The 21,925-nt window shown below is 37.1% G+C and overlaps 1 protein-coding gene across 1 annotated transcript; it reads left to right on the top strand.

Moving 5' to 3' along the window:
- On the top strand, nucleotides 1-21,334 carry spag1a (sperm associated antigen 1a). Its single transcript, XM_067411253.1, has 8 exons — nucleotides 1-465; nucleotides 1,824-1,923; nucleotides 2,486-2,638; nucleotides 3,813-3,967; nucleotides 7,186-7,327; nucleotides 9,114-9,240; nucleotides 9,458-9,584; nucleotides 20,302-21,334. Exons 1-8 carry the CDS (start codon nucleotides 102-104, stop codon nucleotides 20,304-20,306), a joined length of 1,173 nt encoding a protein of 390 aa, XP_067267354.1. The 5' UTR covers nucleotides 1-101; the 3' UTR covers nucleotides 20,307-21,334.
- The last annotated feature ends 591 nt before the right edge of the window (nucleotides 21,335-21,925 follow it).

The following is a 21,925-nucleotide window of genomic DNA, read 5'->3' on the forward strand; positions in this document are numbered from 1 at the left end:
CTGTACAGTTTGCGCAGGGAACAGGAAGAGAGGGAGAGTGCGTATGAGTGTGTGTGTGAGGACAAGAGGACGCTTTACTCTGGTAGGGACTGAGGGCAGCCATGGGGAATTCACAGAAGAAGGCCCCCGGTCACGGAGAGGGAGGGGGCCCGCACTCTCAACCTGGGACCCCGGGGCGCAGGAGGAGCCATGGAAACAACACAGCCAACTCAAAGGAAGTCCAAGGGAAGAACACGGCAGTGAATGGCTCCCTTCCAGCCGACAAGAGCCAGGATGAGCCTCAGGGCTCTAGTCCTGCGATCAGTGGCACTGCCGGGGAGAGCTGTAATCTGGACGCCCCGTGTGGGGCCCTTCCTCCTCCACTGGCCAGGCTCAAAAATGAGGGCAATATGTTGTTCAAAAATGGACAGTTTGGGGACGCGCTGGAGAAATACACACAGGCCATCGATGGGTGTATAGAAGCTGGTAGAGTACAAATATTCTGTTTTGTTTTTTTATTAGAATCATACATGACATAAGTTTTAAAACAGTAGATATAACAGCCTTTGGTGTTACCAAGATTATATATGTGTATTTTGGTAAGGTGTTTGTTTTGGCAAGGTGATATTCTGGTATACAAACTTAAAAGTACTGGGTTTTAAAAGATGAAAGTATTTTGTGTTTAATTATCTTGAAATTATACTTGTTAAAATAATATATGTAACAGGTTTTGGTGTTACTAAACTGTCATTTATTGCATGCTAAGTTAAAGTACTGGATTCTAATTTCTAATTAACCAAAATATTTGAAACATTCTGGTGGGATAAAAGTATTTATCTTAAAATAATTTGTGTGTGTGTGTGTGTGTTAAAAAAAATATGTAACGTTTCTGGCGTCACCAAAATGCCATTTGTGGCAAGGTGACATTTTATATTATGTATTTTTTATGCTTTTTATAGTATACTGACTTAAAAGTGTTGGATTTTTCAAATTAATTAGCATATTTCAAAGATTCTGGTACGGTAAAAGTATTCTGACATGATATATGATGTGTTAAAATAGTATATTTAATGGGTTTTGATGTTACCAAGATTGTATTTTTTGGTAAGGTGATTGTTTTTAGCAAGGTCATTGTTGTTTTTATAGTGTACTGACTTTAAGTATACTGGGTTTTTCCAATTAACCAACATATTTTAATGAATCTGGCATGGTACATAAGTATTTATTGTGAAATAATATATTTGTGCATTGTTGGTGTTACCAAAATGCCATTTTTGGCCAGGTGACAGTTTATAGTGTGTATTTTTATACTTTTTAAAGTTTTAGATTTTTCAAATGAACCAGCACATTTTAATGAGTCATTTTGTAGTATGGACTAGTGCGCAAACATTACCTAGATCCTGTTCAGCAGCGCTGAGTAATGCAGGGGGAGGTATCCAATGCCAGTTCATAGAGAGGCTCGGCTGTCTAGATTTCCCACGGAAAAGGTTTTGAACTGGTGTTCGTCGCATGCATTTTAGGGACAGGAGCTGCATTTTTATATTAGAAGTGAAAGTGTTTCACAAGACTGCTGCTCACTTCCGCCACATTGCATTGTGGGTGTGCCCACTAAAGTTACGTAATGGGCCTTTTGAAAGATGGGATGTACCGTCTTTCTAAACTCAGCTTCCCCTGAGTGTTTTTTCTATGACTAGTTGGGTTTGTAACGTGATATTAGATGACTAAACAAAATGTTTTCCAAAATGAATGGCTTCCTGCACTATGAACCCTTCCTCCCACATGTATCCATGCAGAACTAAAGCTGCTTTCTCAGTCTATTTTCAGTGCTGTGCTTGTATTTGCAGGTATTGACAGCCCAGAGGATCTTTGTATTCTGTACTCCAACAGAGCTGCATGCTACCTCAAAGATGGAAACAGCACAGACTGCATTCAGGACTGCACCAGGTTAACCGCACATTTATATGCACACGCTGTTCACTGACCAATCAGTCAATGGCCAGACTTTCACCAAAGCCACAATGCTGCGTTTAGCTTGGATTTATGTGTGAGGTAATACTGCAAGTGCGTGTGATTGTCTCAGAAAGATTAACACCCAACGCAGTTAGTTGCACAGTAAGGAGCTTTACCAGCAGACTGGTTAACCGGCACAAAGAACCTCGGCAGTCTGTTACCATGTTCTGCTTCGTTAAAGGGAAATAATAAAATAATTTTCATTCTGTCAATGAGTCTTGTAATCATACTGTAGTTTCCATACAATCTTGTTTAGATTCATAATCCTACAGTACAACACAAAGGGAAAAACACAAGACATACACTGTTTCAAATTGATAAAGAAAAAAGACAATAATTGTTTTAGCTTATAAGTTATTTTAGCAGGAATATTTCAAAACACTCAGACACATGCAGCTTCATGAATGGCTTCCTATATAGAGTTAGAGAGTTCACTGTAGGGCACAGGATAAGAGAAGGATCTTGATCCTCTGTGTTTCATCCTGTTTATTTATAGGTCCCTCGAGCTCCACCCCTTCTCCCTGAAGCCCCTCCTCCGGCGAGCTATGGCGTATGAATCTCTGGAGCGTTACAGGATGGCGTATGTGGATTATAAGACAGTACTGCAGATAGACATCAGTGTGCAGTCGGCTCATGACAGTGTGCACAGGTATAATTCATAGGCCACAGGGAAACATACATTTTCTGAGTATTTTAATGATTAAAAATGCAGTTTATTACTGTCATTATGCTGTAAAATAAAGATCTAAACATCCTTAAAACATACTTAAGACAAATTGCATAATATGTTAAAGGGGTGGTTGATTATGATTTCAATTTTTTAACTTTAGTTAGTGTGTAATGTTGCTGTTTGAGCATAAATAATATCTGCAAAGTTACGACGCTCAAAGTTCAATGCAAAGGGAGATATTTTCTTTTAAAGAATTCGCTGTTTAAGGACTACAACAAACGGCTGGTAGGGATTACAACAAGCTTCTTCCCGGGCATCACTAACCCTACAATTTAGATAAACCCTGCCCCCGAGAACACACAACAAAGGGGGTGAGGCCATGTTTGGCTGTTTTAGAGAAGAGAAGGAGTTGTTGTATTAGAGTGTTGTTGCCATGCCGTCATTTTACGCCGGACTGCTTCATAAACAAGGGTCAATTCAACGCTGGATTTGCACAAAAGATTAACATTACGGCACATGCTAGTCGATGAGTTGAATCAACTCCACAACAACTACATAAATTTATCCACTAACCATTCAGAAACATCTAGATGTATTCTATTAATTGTAACTTCTTCCTGAGTCTCTTCATCAGCGCCTGACTCCGGTTTGAACAATGTAAGACTGAACACCTTTACTGTCAATCGTCATTTTGTCTGCGTGAGATTCTCCAGCTTTGTTGTTGTTGAGCTACGGAATCGTGAGCTGTTAAAGCTCCGCCCTCTTTTGGAAAGCAGGCCGGGAGCAGCAGCTCATTTGCATTTAAAGGAACACACACAAAAACACTGTGTTTTTGCTCACACCCAAATAGGGGCAAATTTGACAAGCTATAATAAATGATCTGTGGGGTATTTTGAGCTGAAACTTCAGACACATTCTGGGGACACTAGAGACTTATATTACATCTTGTAAAAGGGACATTATAGGTCCCCTTTAAGACCAAAATATATTTTTAATGTTTATGCTTCTTATCCCATTGATAGATTTTTATTCAGATCTCATTTCAAGGACATTTAAATATAAGGAAAATAAGTATCTTTTTTTTTTTTTTTTTTTTGAGGTGAAAAGGTAAAAATTTCAGTTATGTCTGATTGCGTGTGTGATATGTTTTCAGAATCACTAAAATGCTGATAGAACAGGACGGTCCCGATTGGCGAGAGAAGCTTCCAGAGATTCCAATGGTTCCGCTTTCTGCCCAGCAGCACCGTAAAGATGAACCCAGTGCAGAGGTTCTGCAGGCCCGCGCAGCCAGAGCAGAACAGGAGAAGGGTGAGTTAAAGCAGATCCTGCACCAGATCGTAACTCAAGAATGAGCAATAGTAATAGTGATGTTTCTCTTTTAGAAAGCACAACTAACTAATAAGTATAAACAGTACAGCTATTATAGTTTAAAATTGTTTATCAAAAGCGAAGATGTTAACAGCTTAATTAACAATCTATAAAGAAATTAGGTACAATACTGTCTTTCATAATTGATATGGCCCATTTTTGAACATATATCTTATTTGCAAAGGCTGATAAGAGTGGGTTTCACTCATTGATGAGTGAAACGTGCATACAAATGTTTTCACAATTCATGATTCAATAATGATTTATCAATAACTTTAATACTAAAAATTATTATTCTAAATTTCAGTTTTTATGAACAACTTAAATCACATGTTCGCAAAAATGACATACTCTGGATGGCTGTATGTGAGTGGGGATGATAGTTATTTAATCTTAAATATATTACATCATATAGTAAAAGAGTAAGAAAAGGTGCAGTACAGCTCGAGCTGCAAGGTTCCTCTGTGTAAATATGCAGATATGCGTAGCTGGCGAATTGAGAGGCCTGTATCTGGGTCTGTATAAAAAGTGTTTATTGTGTTTGAACTGGTTTTGAGACAGAGTGCAACGGTGGCCACCCCTTTTTCAGCAGCACTGGTTCCTGGAGGTTTTTTTTTTTTTTTTTTAAATAGTGTTCATTAAAAAGTTATAAGCCATGAACCAAGCCCATCAGCTAAGAGGTGAATCACAACACTACAAACTTTGTTTTGAAGCAAAAAAGTTTTGAAAATCTGACAAAAAGACAAAGACTGTGTACTAAACGATTTTAGTGAGGGAAAGAACTACAATCACATGAAGCATTACGAACAGCATTAATTGACAAAATAAAAAACGATGGAGAAATATAAAACTACTCATTTACAAATGTTAATTATACATATAAAAACAATATATTTTAAGTTTATTGCAAAATATGCATACATTTTTAGTATATATAAAGCATAGATATATAAACATAGACGGCTCATTAGCGGCTGTTTCTATGGGCCGCTATAATATCTATATATGCAATAGACTTAAGCAGATGATTTTGCTAAACTAACACACTACAACAAGACAAAGCTGTCAGCTAACACAACAATAAAAAATTAGAACCAGAAGATATTGTGGCATCATTGATTCCAAGATGGTGTGTAGGTCTACTGGAGCGGTCGAATGTGGCATCTACATATACAAATCTATGATAGGGAAATCGACTTGATTACATCATTTGAAGTGCTTCATGGGAGTGGGCGGAGCTAAAGAGCTATTTTGGAGCATGTTGCTTTTTTGAACTCTCTGATTGGTGTAATTTTCTTTACAGCATCATGGGGAATGTAGTTTTTCACCAGGAATTCCACTGTTAAACATGATTATTTTAAAAATAAGCTGAAATAATGCAGGCTGACTGCTTCAGTCGAAGCAAATACCATGGATTAACAACTTAAGTAACACTCAGTAGGTCTGTCTTTCAAGGGTTATAAGTTTGCAATCAAAATCAATTTTTTATGGAGAAAATGAGAGTTTTTACTTCCGGAACCCAAATGTTGCACTCTATTACTTGAGGATTTTGCTGTACATGCTTTTAGACAAGAGTATGTCTTTAGAGCGGCACATGTTTGCTGAGAGTGATGACAGGTTGAGAGAAAAACCTTTGTGTGGAGGTGTTTGGGAGTGTTTTATGCAAATTACTATCCTTGGGTTTGCAGTGGTTCATTTAAAAAAATTCAAATTCATTACCATTACAATAAGGTTAAAAACAAGTTCATTTGCATAGACGGAAAAGTTTCGTGAGAAGTTCTCCTGTAGGTCTAAATATGAATAATCCACGCAATTATCAGTGAATGAGACACACTGATTGGAAAAAGTACAGCATGTAACCAGCAGGATTTTAATAACTCACAGTGGTTCAAACGCTAACCAGCATAAACAAGTCTGGACCAGCTATGATATTCATACTGAGGTTTTGAAAGACGGATGCATTAAACATAATGCATTACAAAACAAAAATCCATGCTGGAACACTAAAGAACTGCAAATGCAGGCCAGCGCTGATAAATAATACAGTATGATGCTGAAAAAATTACACTGAACACCTTATAATAGACATTTGTTGGAAAGCCTTATTAGGTTTAGCATAGCGTGTAACGTTTAGGCCCACATTTTTGCTGTTTCCATGTTTACAATAATTATGCAAACCGTTTTAGTCACACGCTGTATCTAACAGCATTTGTCAGCATGGATGTACCACGCTTGATGGCAATCAATTATGTAAAGGTGTAACAAAGTCAGCTTTCATCGTAATGGAACCAGACGGCTCCGGTTTCATTCTGAGCTGAGAAAGGAAAACACACATGATCACACAGCCACACATCAGCGTCTGATCACATTAACAATGGGACAACCTTTGCTCTGTTGTCCTTTGAGCCAGATGATGTCATAATAATGGAAGTATGTTATTCCAAAAGCATTTGCTGCCTTTATTGGAAATGAGAAGAACTACTGCAAACATTCTGCCACAAGTCTGTGTAGTGTAGTGCGCCTCGTTTGTGTAACTCGTACGATAACATGTCCAAGTCTCATTTCACCCTAATATCAAAAAGAAAAATTACCAGTGTTGTTATTACTAAAACTAAAGCTATTAAAAATTATGTTTGTAACTGAAATAAAGCTAAAATAAAATATATATATTAGAAATGTTGCAATGGCAACTTTAAACTTTAAAATTAAAACAAAAATATACAAATAAAAGCTAGTTCAAAATATAAATTAATACTGTAATAGTATATAAATAATACTAAAATAACCCTGGAAATTACATTTTGAATAAAGAAAAATTAAGCCTGTTTGTATGACCCTTAAGATTTTAAACATTTTCATGTCAATTCTCACTACTGTAATACAATAATTTTGATCTTTGATTTGTTGTAAAAATGTTGTTGTTGCATTACGATAATGAGAATTTGACTGGGAAATGTGCTTAAAAGTCATGAAAATTTCAAAAAAAGAATTTCATTACATCTGCTTTTTTAGAGCAGAAAATTATAATTTAATGAAGAGGGACAAAACTTCCATCCCAAGACAGAGAGCCGTTGTCTTATTTTTTTTATAAGACAATGGCTCTCTGTCTTGGGATGGAAGTTTGAAGTTTAATTCTACTGTATTGACTTTTTCCACAGCCAGAAAAGCAGAGGCTCGATTCACATTGCTGAAGCAAGAAGGAAATGAACTGGTGAAGAACAGCCAGTTTCAAAGTGCTGTGGAGAAATACAGCGAGTGTCTGGCCATCAAACCCAACGAATCTGCCATCTACACCAACAGGTAAACGTGTCCAATTGATCAGGTGAAAACACGCTTTACAACTGTTTTTATTAGCCAAAACAGGCTGTGTTCAGAATAGCACACCATATTACACATACTGTTTCAGCAGTATGTATGTTGTACTGTGTGCAGTATGCACATCTTCAGTATGCATGGAAAAGTCAAATTACTAACTACTTACTTACTTAATGGTAAGTATATAACACAGCACATTGTGCAGAATATTGTATCCCACAATACAATGTGCATGACTCAACCTTGCACTTGACAAATATCCAGTCAGTGTGTGTTTATGAATGATCCGGTGTGACTAATTATCAAAAAACTGCAAAATAAATGTTTAATTTGAAAGAATAAACTTAGGTCATGTGACATTGTGATGTTATTGTTATAACTAAGGCCTAGTCCACACGTACATGGGTATTTTTATAAAATTAGTTTTTCCTCCTACTTTTTAAAAAAAACTGCATCCACATGAAAATGCAAAAACACTGTCAAGGGCATGCCAAACCAACAGGTGGCGATATAACCCTAATCGTAAAACCATGTTGGCCAATCAGAAGCCTTGAAAAAAGGTTATTACCGGTTCTGGTTCCGATGTCACAAGCCAAAATCTCCGGTTTCACCATCAACATGACAACACTGCAACCAGAGTTTCTAAAAATATTCACCCTTGCAGGAGTTTTCAAAAAAGTTTGGTTTCAGTGACCGGATACTGCATGTGGACAAATGGCCAAACCGCACAGAAAAGGCTGCGGTTTTGAAAATACCTGTGTTCGTGTGGACAGTGCCTAAAATTCAATACATTTTCATTAAATGAACTGAAGCTGAAATAAATATCAGAAGAAAAACTTAATGAAAAAAATGGGAAATGTTGCCTTGACAACTAACTGAAATAAAATAAGTTGAAGTACTTAAATTATTCAAGTCGGCATGAAACGGAAGTTAAGATAGTCTTGTGACATATATATGAGTGACACGGCTTCTTGAACAACAACAAAAAAAATGTAGGGCAGGACTTGATTTTGTCCTTCAGAAATTGATTGGATCATTGTGTGTGATCTCATGTGATTGACAAGTTGCCCTGCCCTCATACCAGTTAACAAATCGTGAGCGAGGGGAAGTTATTGTGATTAAAGATTATGAAGGCACAAGTTTTTTTTTTTGTTTTTTTTTAATGATGCTCATGGATAGATCATTTATTTAAAAAAAGACAATATTCCATAAAAAAAGAATTGTCAATTTCATGGTGATTTATTGCTGATTTTAAATCTAAAATAGATATTTAATAGAAAACATAAAAAATGTTGACAAAAAAATTACAAAAGCACATAAAATGACAACAAATTAAATATATGTAATAATAACAAACTATACAAATAAAATGTAATTAAAAATATAAAAGAATCTATAATAGTATATAAATAACATAAAATAACACTGGTGAAAACAGTAGCATATGAATGTTTGAAATGTTATATAATGCATACTGTTGACATGCGTTCGTATACACTGCGCAGTAAGAAGTAAGTCACATGCTAGTGTTTACAGCTGCAGTTTGGTGCTTTGCAGTTCACACTAAATACTTACAAAGTAGCAATGAATCTTGAATAGCTGTACATGTTGTCCTGTCTCTCATTTGATCGAGCCTTCTAGAAAGTGCTGAGACTGGAGCTGCTCATACGAAGCTATTCAGTCAGCAATCAGCTCTGACAACTCGAGCATAAAACACCCAAGGAGAGTCAGGCCGCATTGCTGAATGAGAAATGTCTGTTGTGTTTTCCAGAGCTCTGTGCTATCTCAAGCTGGATTGTTTCGCAGAAGCCAAACAGGACTGTGATTCTGCACTCCAGATCGAGCCAAACAATAAGAAAGCATTTTACAGACGGGCACTGGCACACAAAGGCTTGAAGGTTCATATTTTGTCATTATGCCATTAATGGTCAAAAGAGATTATCTCTCCTTTATTTATGTGCATTTTACAAGTGGTTAATCCATTTAAACATTGTAAATATTGATTTTGTATTCATATCAAGTGTGCAGTAGAGATAAAACTGACTAGCAGCACTACTGTTGAATTCAGTGCAGTCAGGCAGAGTTAACATGCTCTGTCTGTATGTTTTCTCACAGGACTACCTGTCAGCCAGCACTGATTTACAGGAAGTACTGCAGTTGGATCCAAACGTGCAGGAGGCCGAGCAGGAGCTGGAGCTGGTGACTAATCTGCTAAGAGAAAGTCTAGTGGCTAATGCCCAAGGTAAACTCTCACTAGCCAAAGAACCTGAAGACACGAATCTAACACAGACTATGTAGGAAATTAGTTCCTTGGTACAACACTGTTTCCTAACTATTTGCTATGCGATAATATTGCAGTGATGAAGAATTTGTCTGATTGTATCCAAAATCATTATAGAATGCTGCAGTTATGACTTATTATATGCAAACCAGGAAGTTTGCTGCACCATTGCTTCCTTGACCAAACCTAACATGATTTTTACATTGGCCTTTGGATTATTATAGAAATGAAAAAAGCTCTGTGACCAACAAAAGTTTGATTCTTAAACGTTTTGTTCATTATGATAATCTTCAGAAATGAACACATTCATGAATTGTGAAGCCTAAATACAACTGCTAGAAGTAAAAAGCTAAATCCAGACTATTGCTGTGTTCACTCCATGTCGAATTAGCGTACAATAAAGCTCTGTATGCTTTTGAAATGCTCTCATGTTACCTTGATACCACACTGCACAGAAATGCTTCAAATCGAACACACCTTAAATCTACAGCGGCCACGTAGCGCTCAGAAATTTACGAGTTTACAAGCATATACAAGTTCTAGAAGCATGTGAAGGCGTTTTACAGTTCAGAATCATTATGGTAATTATGACATGGCATGAACACACCTCATATACTAACTACACCATGGTCACATGACAACAACGACACCATTAGGCTTGCAACAACTGTTTCAGTCTTTATTTAAAAACATTTTCCCTGAGAGTTTGAGTTAGAATAGTTTGCAAGGGCGCGGTTATTAAAGGTTTAGTTCACCCAAAAATGAAAATAATGTCATTTATTACTTACCCTCATGCCGTTCCACACCCGTAAGACCTTCGTTAAACTTCGGAACACAAATTAAGATATTTTAGTTGAAATCCGATGACTCAGTGAGGCCTTCATAGCCAGCAATGACATTTCCTCTCTCAAGATCCATAAAGGTACTAAAAACATATTTAAATCAGTTCATGTGAGTACAGTGCTTCAATATTAATATTATAAAGTGATGAGAATATTTTTAGTGCGGCAAAAAAACAAAATAACGACTTATATAGTGATGGACGATTTCAAAACACTGCTTTAGAAAGCATCGGAGCATTATGAATCTGTGTGTCGAATCTGCTGTTCGGAGCGCCAAAGTCACGTGATTTCAGCAGTTTGGCGGTTTGACACACAATCCGAATCATGATTCGATACACTGATTCATTGTGCTCTGATGCTTCCTGAAGCAGTGTTTTGAAATCGGCCATCACTAAATAAGTCGTTATTTTGTTTTTTTGCCGCACCAAAAATATTCTCATCGCTTTATAATATTAATATTGAACCACTGTACTCACATGAACTGACTTAAATATGTTTTTACTACCTTTATGGATCTTGAGAGAGGAAATGTCATTGCTGGCTATGAAGGCCTCACTGAGCCATCGGATTTCAACAAAAATATCTTAATTTGTGTTCCGAAGTTTAACGAAGGTCTTACAGGTGTGGTACGGCATGAGGGTGAGTAATAAATGACATTATTCATTTTTGGGTGAACTAACCCTTTAACACAAAGGGACAGTGAAAGCAGACTAGTAAGTAGATTTAAGTAGACTTACAGACTAGTAAGAAGACTAAGTTTTATAGTCCCATTTAGACACTTGTTAGCAAATGCCTTAAAAAAAAAACTTTAAAAAAAAGCGCAAGGCAGTTTTACTGATGTATTTTATGTTGTATATCTTGAACTTGTGTTAAAGTCCTCCTGAGGTGAAAATCAAGTTTTTAATGTTGTTCATATATCTACCTGCTGTTTTAAACATGCTTTAAGACAAGCCATGTGCAAATTCATAAGTCAACATCATTGATGAGTATTTTCTCTTTAAAACTGCAGTAAACCAAAGACAAGCTGCGTCCAAAATCAAATACTCCTCTACTAAATAATACGCGAAAAACAGTATGCAAACAGAGTAGTATGTCCGAATTCATAGTATTCGAAAAACAGTAGGTGAAAAGTAACCGGATGACTTACTACTTCCGTCGAGATTCTGAAGTGCGCATATGATGCACACTTTACTATCCTATGAGGCCACTGGAGAGGATTTGTGAATGGAGTTGAAGGGTCGTAACTGACGCATGTAGGTTATGTGACAACAACATGGCGGATGTAGTACGTCCGAAATCATTCATACACGCATTCGTACTAGAACGTTCTTTTTCAATGGTCGTGAAGTAAATTAAAATTCAAATGTAGTACCTACTCAACAGTACGTGATTTTGGACGCAGCTAAAGTCTCAAACCCGTGGTTTTAAATCGCTATTATTTCTGATGTCACAAACTTTGTAACCAATCACGTCAACATGCTGGCGGGCTTTAGCATATCATTAACTGACCGTGCAAGGGAGTCTAAAAAGAAGGTTATCACGGTATATTTTTCTGTTGATATGAAAAATCGGGTAGATTTAACAGTAGGGCAGGTGTATGATGCATATTACGATGTTATGATTAACTATATGCCTTTATCAATCTCCACTGACTTGTTGAAAGTGTTTCAAAAGCAGAGTTCAGACTGCACGATTTTCAAAGTAGTCGGGTCACTGTTCTTTTCACACTGCATGACTATCTTGGCCAGCATTCAGTCGCTGCTGTGTTCACACTGCATGATGGATCGGCGACAGAAGGTTTCGCACTGCATGACTTTACAATAGGAAGAATCGCCAACAACTCTGTCTGGCACACTACGTTTCACAACCAAACACACGCGAGATGTGACAAGGAAACAACGCGATATCATGTGTGCAAGAACGGGGTTCTCACGTGGCATTATTATTAAAAATGGTAGCCCGCAAGAAGCTTGCAATATACGAATTGCCTGTGTGCTGATTTTCAGCGAAAACAAGAAAAAGAAAAGAAGAATATGGAGGAGGAAATGGTTGGGGAGAAGCAAGGAACAAGGATTGTTTGTTCTGCAACGAGAGTGGTCTATAACTCCTGCCCGAACTCCCCACTGCTCTGTATCCTGCTCTCTCATTGGCTGTCGGTCATCGCCGATGTAGTTTTCAGTCAGAACACTTTCACACAGCATGATTTTGAATTGCCGACAGGTCCAGATATTTAGCATGCCAAATATCTCACGGGCGTCGGCGACTCGTCTGTGATTCTCTAAAATCGCGTCTTTGCTCATTCACACTGCGTGATTGTCACTCGTGAGAACAAGCACCGATTTGCCTGTGATTTCGTGCATTTGTCGGCGACTTCTCAAAACCTGTCGGCGAGCCAAAATCGGGGCTAAAATTGTGCAGTCTGAACTCGGCTTAAGGATACTGATTGTTAGAAGGCAGCTGCCTGACTCTGAGGTGGCGAACGGGAACATGGTTTGTGTAACATTAGCAACACGTTATTAGTTGTTTGATAACGTAGTCAAGCAAAACGCTAATCATATTAATTTCCATTATGCGTCCTACGCACGTTGTAAAAAGCAATACCATTATGCAGTGTTTACCTCAGTAAGTTGACCGAGTGGATCTCGTCTGAGCCATAGACTGTAAAAAAAGATGGACGACGCGACGTCGCTTCCTTCCATTGTAATGAACTGAAGCCAAAATGGCCGACCGAATGGGCGCTGACATGTTACGCAATACGTCAAAAAAAAAAAGTTTGGAGCCTGGGCATGCGCAGAAGGAACCGTCAGTGGAGCCGGAGGCGGAGTCGCGATATCAAACTTCCGCCCAGACGACTGCGTCATCATTCATGTATTTTAAATAGACTATAAAAATTATATACAATTTAAAATTCTACCTATAAAATAATAGGCTATTCTATTTCTAGAGCAATAATACTTTTAAAACAGCAAATTCAGTAGATAAAATCAATATAATATGCCACTAGAAACAACTCTAAATCGTCAGAAACGGTCCTGCCATTTTAAATCAAGTTCAACTAATGTTACAGGAGATCGATTGCTGTAATTAGAGTAAGCTATCATTAGTTTTGTCCTGCTAATTATTATTTTATACCCATAAAAATAATAAGTCGATCACCTGCTTTTTCCCGACATTGTTAACATTAGGTGTGTTATCTTAACTAATAACATTTATTAATTAGCTTATAACACCCATATTTAATGTTACAGAAAAAGGTTCAGTGATCCGTCAGATCCTGTAGGTCGGTTAGTACAGTTTACTGCTGAACAACTCATTTTGTTGGTGTTAATGACAAAGAAATCGAAAATTAACAGTTAGTTAATACATCTTCAATCTCCCCTCGAAGCTCCGACAGTCCTCAGACAAGCTGTCAATCAAGTTCGAATCATGACGACATGCCCCGTTTTTATAGCATCAAATTGCTAGCTAAAATCTAAATCATCACAAAAACGAACAATTGAATATATATCTGTGTGATAACAACTCCCTTAAATGACCAAAACCATCTTTCAGAAAGTTTTATTTGAAGCAGAATTTATTTTTAAGTTTTCACTGAAGTCTCATTCGACTGCATTGAGAGGGCAGGGTTTATGACCTGTACTGCATCCAGCCTCCAGGGGGCGATCAAAGAGCCCGTGGCTTCACTTTTCAGAACGTATGAGACACACCCGGTCTGAGCTTGTGCGAGTGAGTGGAGGCGGGGCTAATATTCATACATCCATGTATATTAAATGAGGCAAAGGTGTATGGTTACATTCAAGCTTTTTTAATTCATTGAGAATTTTTTTCACAGGTAAAAACATTTAAATATGTAATTTTAGTTATCAAAAATTGAGTTTTAAGGCATAAAATCATTGACTACATGGGGAGTTTAAAAACAGACCTTTTTTCAGGCAATTATCCAAAAAACATTTAGAAAACCCATTGACTTTAAGAGGATGGAACTGGAAATGCTAAAATGTGACTCGTTTATGAGTTTTGGCCTACAAAAATATGTCATCCCTGCACCACTATATACCCTCATTCACTATTCACAGCATTACTCCACTAATATAGTCTGAATATACAATATACACTGAATGAGCAAATTAAAACCAGTGAGCAATTTCAGACACTGAGTGCACTTAAAGTGTTGCATATGGCTTCTTCTGACAAAATGCAGAAATTCATTCTGCATGACACTCACAGTGCATCAGCTAGCCATTAAGTGGGCATCACTTGGACTCCTTTTTGAGGTACATTATGGCAGTGGTTCCCAACCCTGGTCCTGGAGTACACCCAACACTGCACAATTTAGATGCCTCCTCACACCCATCTGAAGTCTTGGATTCTTTACTAACGAGCTAAAGATTTGAATCAGCTGTGTTTGATTAGGGAGACATCTAAGGGGCCATTCATTTACACGACAACAGCGTTTTGGGGGCCTGAAAACACAAACGTTTGAAAACGGGATTTGAAAACAATACCGTTATTGTCTCCATGTAAACTACAAAAATGCTAATTTGTGGCATCATGCGCATGTGTATTACGTTTTCAGTCTATAGGCGTGTAGTTTTTCTTTACAAAGTGACCTTGCCAGCTACTGGCCTGGCATGCATAATACAGCGTTTTAGATTCAAGTTACATGTCACCGCACAACTTACATATCCCAGCATAAACGCTCCTGATAAGTTATTTGTCAGTGGCTATGTCACAAACCACTGTTAATTTTAAAAGAAATGCAAGCATACTGTATGCAGGATTTGGCATGGCAGAAAGCACACTCCAATTATAACCAATGAAAAGTTGTCATTGAACTTCCGTTATAATCAATGAAGCTGAGTTCAAAATGAATTTCTTATTTACTTGTCTACACTTTGTTATAATGAGAGGATTTGTGAGCGTGCAGAACTCAGAATCTACTCACTGCTCAAAACGCTGGGGTTTTTGTTCAGTTCTAACTTAAACACCTCTGATTGGCCATTGCATTTTTGGCTATATTGCTCACCGCTGCAAAAACACAGAAACCTTTGCACTGGATCACTTACCAAATCTCTTTTGCCAATATATGCTACTGTTGCAGTGAAATGGGCATGGGCAGCTTAAAAGCAATCAGAAGCAACAGTCAGTGTTTTGAGTGAGAAAATTCCATGCTAGTCAGGGGAATTCCATTCTGTGGCCAGCCTTGTGCAGCCATACACACGGTCCGCCTCAACAACACTGACTGAATGAGTGGACTCGATTATGTTCACTGTTTCTAACGCTACTACAAATAACTGTCCCTTCAAATAGTGCATATATAAGGGTTTCAGACATATTCAATGGGTATTCTCTAGCTAGTGGTCTTTACTTCCTTATTAGGACATAAAATGTAGAGAGGATGAGGCCACTATTAGAGAAACGGGTGAGAAAAGAAAGACCCAATTGTGTGAAACTGAGGATGAATCTTAACAGAGAATTAAGTCACATGGTTATTGCGAAATAACAGATAAGAAAAGGGTAGCCTACAAGAAATTTGGCCAGAGACAAACTCAGATGTCCTGCAGGCATCTCGGCTTTGTTGCTTTGTACAATTAAGTCTTAATTTGAGTTCTGGAACTCTGCCTCTTGAGCTTCATTTGTAAGGAAGAGATTACTTTTTTCCACAACAAGGACAAGGTGCGACAAGCTACAAGACGCGACAAAATTAAAGGGATAGTTCACCCGAAAATAAAAAATTGATGTTTATCTGCTTACCCCCAGGGCATCCAAGATGTAGGTGACTTTGTTTCTTCAGTAGAACACAAATGATGATTTTTAACTCCAACCGTTGATGTCTGTCAGTCAAATAATGGGAGTGAATGGTCACACAATTTATAAGAGTCAATAAACATGCACAGACGAATCCAAATTAAACCCTGCGGCTCGTGACTGCACATTTATGTCGTAAGACACGAAACAATCGGTTTGTGCGAGAAACCGAACAGTATTTATATCATTTTTTACGTCTAAAACACCACTATGTCCAACTGCGTTCAGCATTCGCTTGGTGATGTCAGTTTTCATTTTTGGGTGAATTTTCATTTTTGGGTGAACTATTCCTTTAATCTCAATCTCGCATCAAAGCCTAACGTTATAAGAAGAGCGCGTGAAGGGATCTCTCTGCAAGCCCTGTTGCACTGGCAACAGCAAGTAGCTAATCAAATCATTTTTAATTTTTTTTATGACATAATTCAAAATATATACTCAGTGATTGATACAATCTTTGTCATGGAACACCCTTTGTTTACACAAAGTTAAAGTTTGAACGTTGCCTTTTAATTTATTTTCAAGATATTATGGCTATTAACTGAAGAAAATATGATATTTGAACTAAAAAAATTTTAGTATTGTACAAAACATATAGGCTACGTACCTGAGATAATCATTGAGCTGTCACAAAGTCCCTTTAAGACAAGTAATTTCACTCGGCGGCGATCTTTGAAACGCCTCTCGGGCATCCTGGGCATCATGCAGTCTCTTTGAAACATCAAATTCTCCAAAACTGTTCGCCAACTTTACGATTAAATTTCATATTTCAAATCACCAATGAATTCTGACAACAACCGTCTCATATTTTTTCCCCCCTAAATGCTCGAATCATGACAAAAAAAATATTTTTTTAGGCTGGATCAAGCTAATGCGTATGCGCAGATCTAAATGCGCGTCTCTTGTGCCTCATTTCGGAGGCGCGCGTCTGAAACCAGTGCTTCTAACGGCCGCTGCAGTGACGGGATGACTTTACCGGTCGGCGATTGGCTCGATTATTTTGAAGGCGGGACTTATTCCGCCATATTGCGCGTTACACTTTCTCCCATTCAAAACAAACGAGTGACATGTCTTGTGTTATTCTATAGTCTTTGGCTGTCAGCCACGACCTCACAGAAATAGAAACGATTCCAAAAAAAAAGAATCCACTGTTGCTTGTTGCTGTGTCTAGTCTGGTTAGTGCAACAGTTATTACAATTTTAGCCTACACATTTATTTTTAAGCAATATCACGACAGTAATTTAATGTAACGTACATGTTAGACACGGTTCCATTTTGTCTATTCTTGTTTGGTCAACGAAAATAATTCACACAGTAGTGCCAATCGGTTGACAGAATAATTCACTGACTCGCTGGCGTAACTGTGTAAACAAGCAAAAAGAGTCAGAAAAAAATCCCCACCACTAATGCATACTGGAACCAGAATTGTTTATATTAAGTTTATAAAAATATCTGATAACAGAATGCAGCAACTGACCAATCAGCAATGTAATAAAAACACCTACTATTTACCCAACAGCCTCTATAATCAGCCATCTTACCTCAGTGAACTTTAGGTTTAGCTGATTAGTGGTGTTTACTGAGGCAAGGCAAGGGTCATTATTACTATTGCTCATAACTGAACAATTCCCAGACCAAGTACTGAACTTTGGCCCGTAACTTGTCCCACATTTTTATGCAACAGAATGGTACCTCCAATTGATCAGGTTTTTGAAACTGACATCCACCCGCATATCATCATGGTGGCAGTGAATTTAAGAAGATAAATGTAACATGCTCAGTTGTGTTTTAGTCATCTTTTATATAACAAACAAATACTTTATCCCCCTGTCTCACAGACAAGGCTTAAGCCTAGTCCCAGATTAAAATGCATGTTTGAGCTGTTTTATCTTAAAATATGCCGGTGCCATTGTTTTGACTTTTTTTTTGTTTGTTTGTTTTTTGTACATGACAACAGTGCATGTTTATTTGACTTGTAAAGTATCATATATTCATATGAGAAAATAGACAAAAGCTAAGCCATATATTGAACAGTTAATAAACAAAACAATATGAACAATGTGGATCTACTTTTAAATTACTTTAGAAACCAAAAATGAAGAAAGACACATGAGGCACTTTTTTATTTGATTTATTGTAAATTGTAATTTACCCCAGTACAATTTTATTTTCATTAGTTTTCCTGTTCCTTTTTTGGCAACTTGTTGTTCGACGTATAGATCTATGCTCATTTTATACAGGTTTATTAAAAAAAATGGTGGCGAGTTTTGTATACGAAATAATAAAAAAATAAAGTTTGAATAATCGTTCTTATTAAGAATGGCGAAGTTGGCGCTATAACTATAACAATAATGACAGATCAATGCTAACACTGTAATCACTTTCAGAACATTGTTATCCAGATGATAAACAACAAAAACTGACAACCAGTCAGAATCCACCCGACTTTAAAGGTTGACAGACGACAAAACTGCAGCACTCGCTCATAATAAACAGAACATTATCGTGTGTTGGCGTGGACTCTGTTACTATTCTTGATGTGAATGTGCCTTTATTATAAATGATTAGAAAAAACTTTCACCATTTTGTGTATTAAGATTAATTCTTGTCTTTCGAGGTTCAGCATACGCACCAAATCGAGCATTTAAAGTCAGCATGAAATGGAAGTTGTGATAGTCTTATCTTCCTTATTGTGACGTATATCAGAGTAAACCGGTGTAGTGACAAATTGGATCCCCCTCCGAAATTGGGTCTCCTTTATGACCCCAAGCGATCTCATTGGTTCAAATTGCTTTTAAAGGGTTAGTTCACCTAAAAATGAAAATAATGTCATTAATCCGTAAGAACTTCATTCATCTTCGGAACACAAATTAAGATTTTTTTTGATTAAATCCAATGGCTCAGTGAGGCCTGCATTCACAGCAATGACATTTCCTCTCTCAAGATCCATAAAGGTACTAAAAACATATTTGAAACAATTCATGTGCGTTCAGTGGTTCTATCTTAATATTACAAAGCGACAAGAATACTTTTTGTGTGCCAAAAAGAAATAAACTTCTCAACAATATAGTGATGGGCCAATTTTAAAACATTTTAAAACCGCTCCGAGTCACTGATTCGATTCATAAAGCTCCGAAGCAGTGTTTTGAAATCAGCCCATCACTCTATTGTTGAAAAGTCGTTATTTTGTTTTTTTTGGCACACAAAAAGTATTCTCGTCGCTTTATAATATTAAGGTAGAACTACTAAACTCGCATGAATCAAAATATCTTAATTTGTGTTCCGAAGATGAACGAAGGCCTTACAGGTGTAGAAGGACATGAAGGTGAGTCATAAATGACATTATTTTCATTTTTGGGTGAACTAACCCTTTAATAGGTACTCTTTAGTGCCTGATTACAATTACAGTTATGATAAATGCTGTTTCAAATACGTTATAATGACCATTTATGTCTGTAATAGTTAGCTTATTTACTAGCATAGCATACAGATAAGTGATTAGCCTAATAGTTTATACACATATTTGCACTAGTCTCATCCTCAGACGTCACGCCTACGGACCGTTGGCTGAACGTCTGATGCATATGGCACACTTAACCGGAAACACTTCAGGACTTTCAAAGTCGTCATCTGGTTGGTTGAATTCTACAGGATGTCCGGGAGATGCGCGTGTCGCATTCTATAACGGTCTGCCTGGAAACAAATGCTGTGACGCCAAAAAACATAAAGTTATGTTTACCACAGACCTTATTTTACTCATAAATTGAAAAACCCCCATAGGAAAATCTCAAGGAAACCATTGGTGAATAAGTCTTCCAGGTTTTGATGCCACTATTGCTGTGATGTCATGTGAGTGACAGGTTGTCCCGCCCTCGTGCCTGTAAACACGTCATCGGAGAAGAAATGCCATTTGGGTCAGAGGGACGGGAAGTTATTCTGATTAAAGATTGAGGGCATATGAATTAAAAAAAATGATGTGCACAGATATCATGGCTTCAATATGACTGACTATGATTGTTTCCTCTCTGTAGGCTGACATCAAAACAATAATGAAATGAACAGAGAGCTACAGGAAGAACAGAGCCTCCTTCATTAAAGCCAGATACAGCGGATCCAACGAGCCTGAGAATCCCAGAGATCCCACAGTCCCGCCACAAGGGTCCATTCATCTTTGTGTAGACTGTCATGCGCCGCAACTAAAGTTTCCCTCCCAACAAACACTCATCTCACGTTCTTCTAGGAATATTGTGTCTGATGCAATGCTGACAATGCAAAGCATGCAAAACGGTTCATAATCTCTAACTCTGGCTTCAATAGGCACGTGTGAGCATGGCACGGCTGGGAAGCGTGTAACAAACGGGATTCTTGGGTTGTGATGTGATGGTTGTCGTGTGTATGAGAGAATGTGCCTTTTATAAGAAGCTGTGGCTCACATATGGAGTGATTTAACACTCTCAAACGAAATTGTATAGGAACATTTAATTTGCTACATTTAAAATGTATCATTTCTCAGGATTTAATATATTTTTAATAGCTATTCCATTGTACTGTGTAATTTAAGAATACATGTAGGCCTAGCTCATGTAGTGTATTTTATTTTATTATTTTTTTGACATCTTCCAGCCTTCAGCCCAACTATTGTCTCAATGCATAAATAAAACAAGATCTCACAAGGTATGAATGTACAATAACATTAGATGTAGTTTTTCTTTGGGAATGGGATGTCAACAAAAGAATGTTTCAGATAAACCAATTTGCATCAGCTAAATAAATTGCTTTATGAACTTCTAGGTGAAATATGTTTGCTATTAGACATGATTATGTTTTGTGATTATAAAACAATTGTTTCATAATTGCAAAAGCACTGCAAATATAAAGCAAAAAAGCAGCCCCTGTGATTTTAAAGAAAGAAGTCTTTTAAAATAGTCAAAAATACAGTAAAACATGTAATACTGTGAAATATTACTACAATATTTGCTAATTGAATATATTTTAAAATGTAACTTATCCCTGTATTTAAAGCTGAAATTTCAGCAGCCATTGCTCCAATCATGATCCTTCAGACACAATTTTAATATGCTGATGATTTGCTGATCAAAAAAACTTTTTTATTATTAATGTTAAAAATAGTTGTGCTGCTTAACTTTTGTGAAACACATTACAGCTTTGAGATTAATCGCTAAAAGATCGTGATTATTTCGTGGTTATTTCTTCACATTGGAACATTCAAATCTGCATTGGTGTGTTGGATCAGTTTTCATGTATGAAACAGCTTCATAGTATCATTATTTTTATGTTACAAGTGATCAAATTATCACAGAGATACTGAGATAAAGGTTTATAGCTTGAATATAAACACTGATGTGTATGGAACCGATCAAAATAGAGCGAATCCATTCAAAAGTAACTTGGCGCTTCAAATAACGATTGCATCGTTTACATCGTTACAAGTGAATTAAAATGTCTATCATTGAATCAGTCATTCAATTGATTCATTCAAACCTTGATTCATCCAGTATGAAGCACGTGAAGTATTTACGAGCGAGTCATTACATCATTCAACCAAACAGATTTTTTTTTTTTTAATAATTACGTTAATTCAAATAATTTAAACATTTTAAAGGTGCTACAGAGGATCTTTTCGTCGACTGAGAA

The sequence above is a fragment of the Chanodichthys erythropterus genome, chromosome 15 (genome assembly GCF_024489055.1).
Source record: "Chanodichthys erythropterus isolate Z2021 chromosome 15, ASM2448905v1, whole genome shotgun sequence".
Lineage (NCBI taxonomy): Eukaryota > Metazoa > Chordata > Actinopteri > Cypriniformes > Xenocyprididae > Chanodichthys > Chanodichthys erythropterus.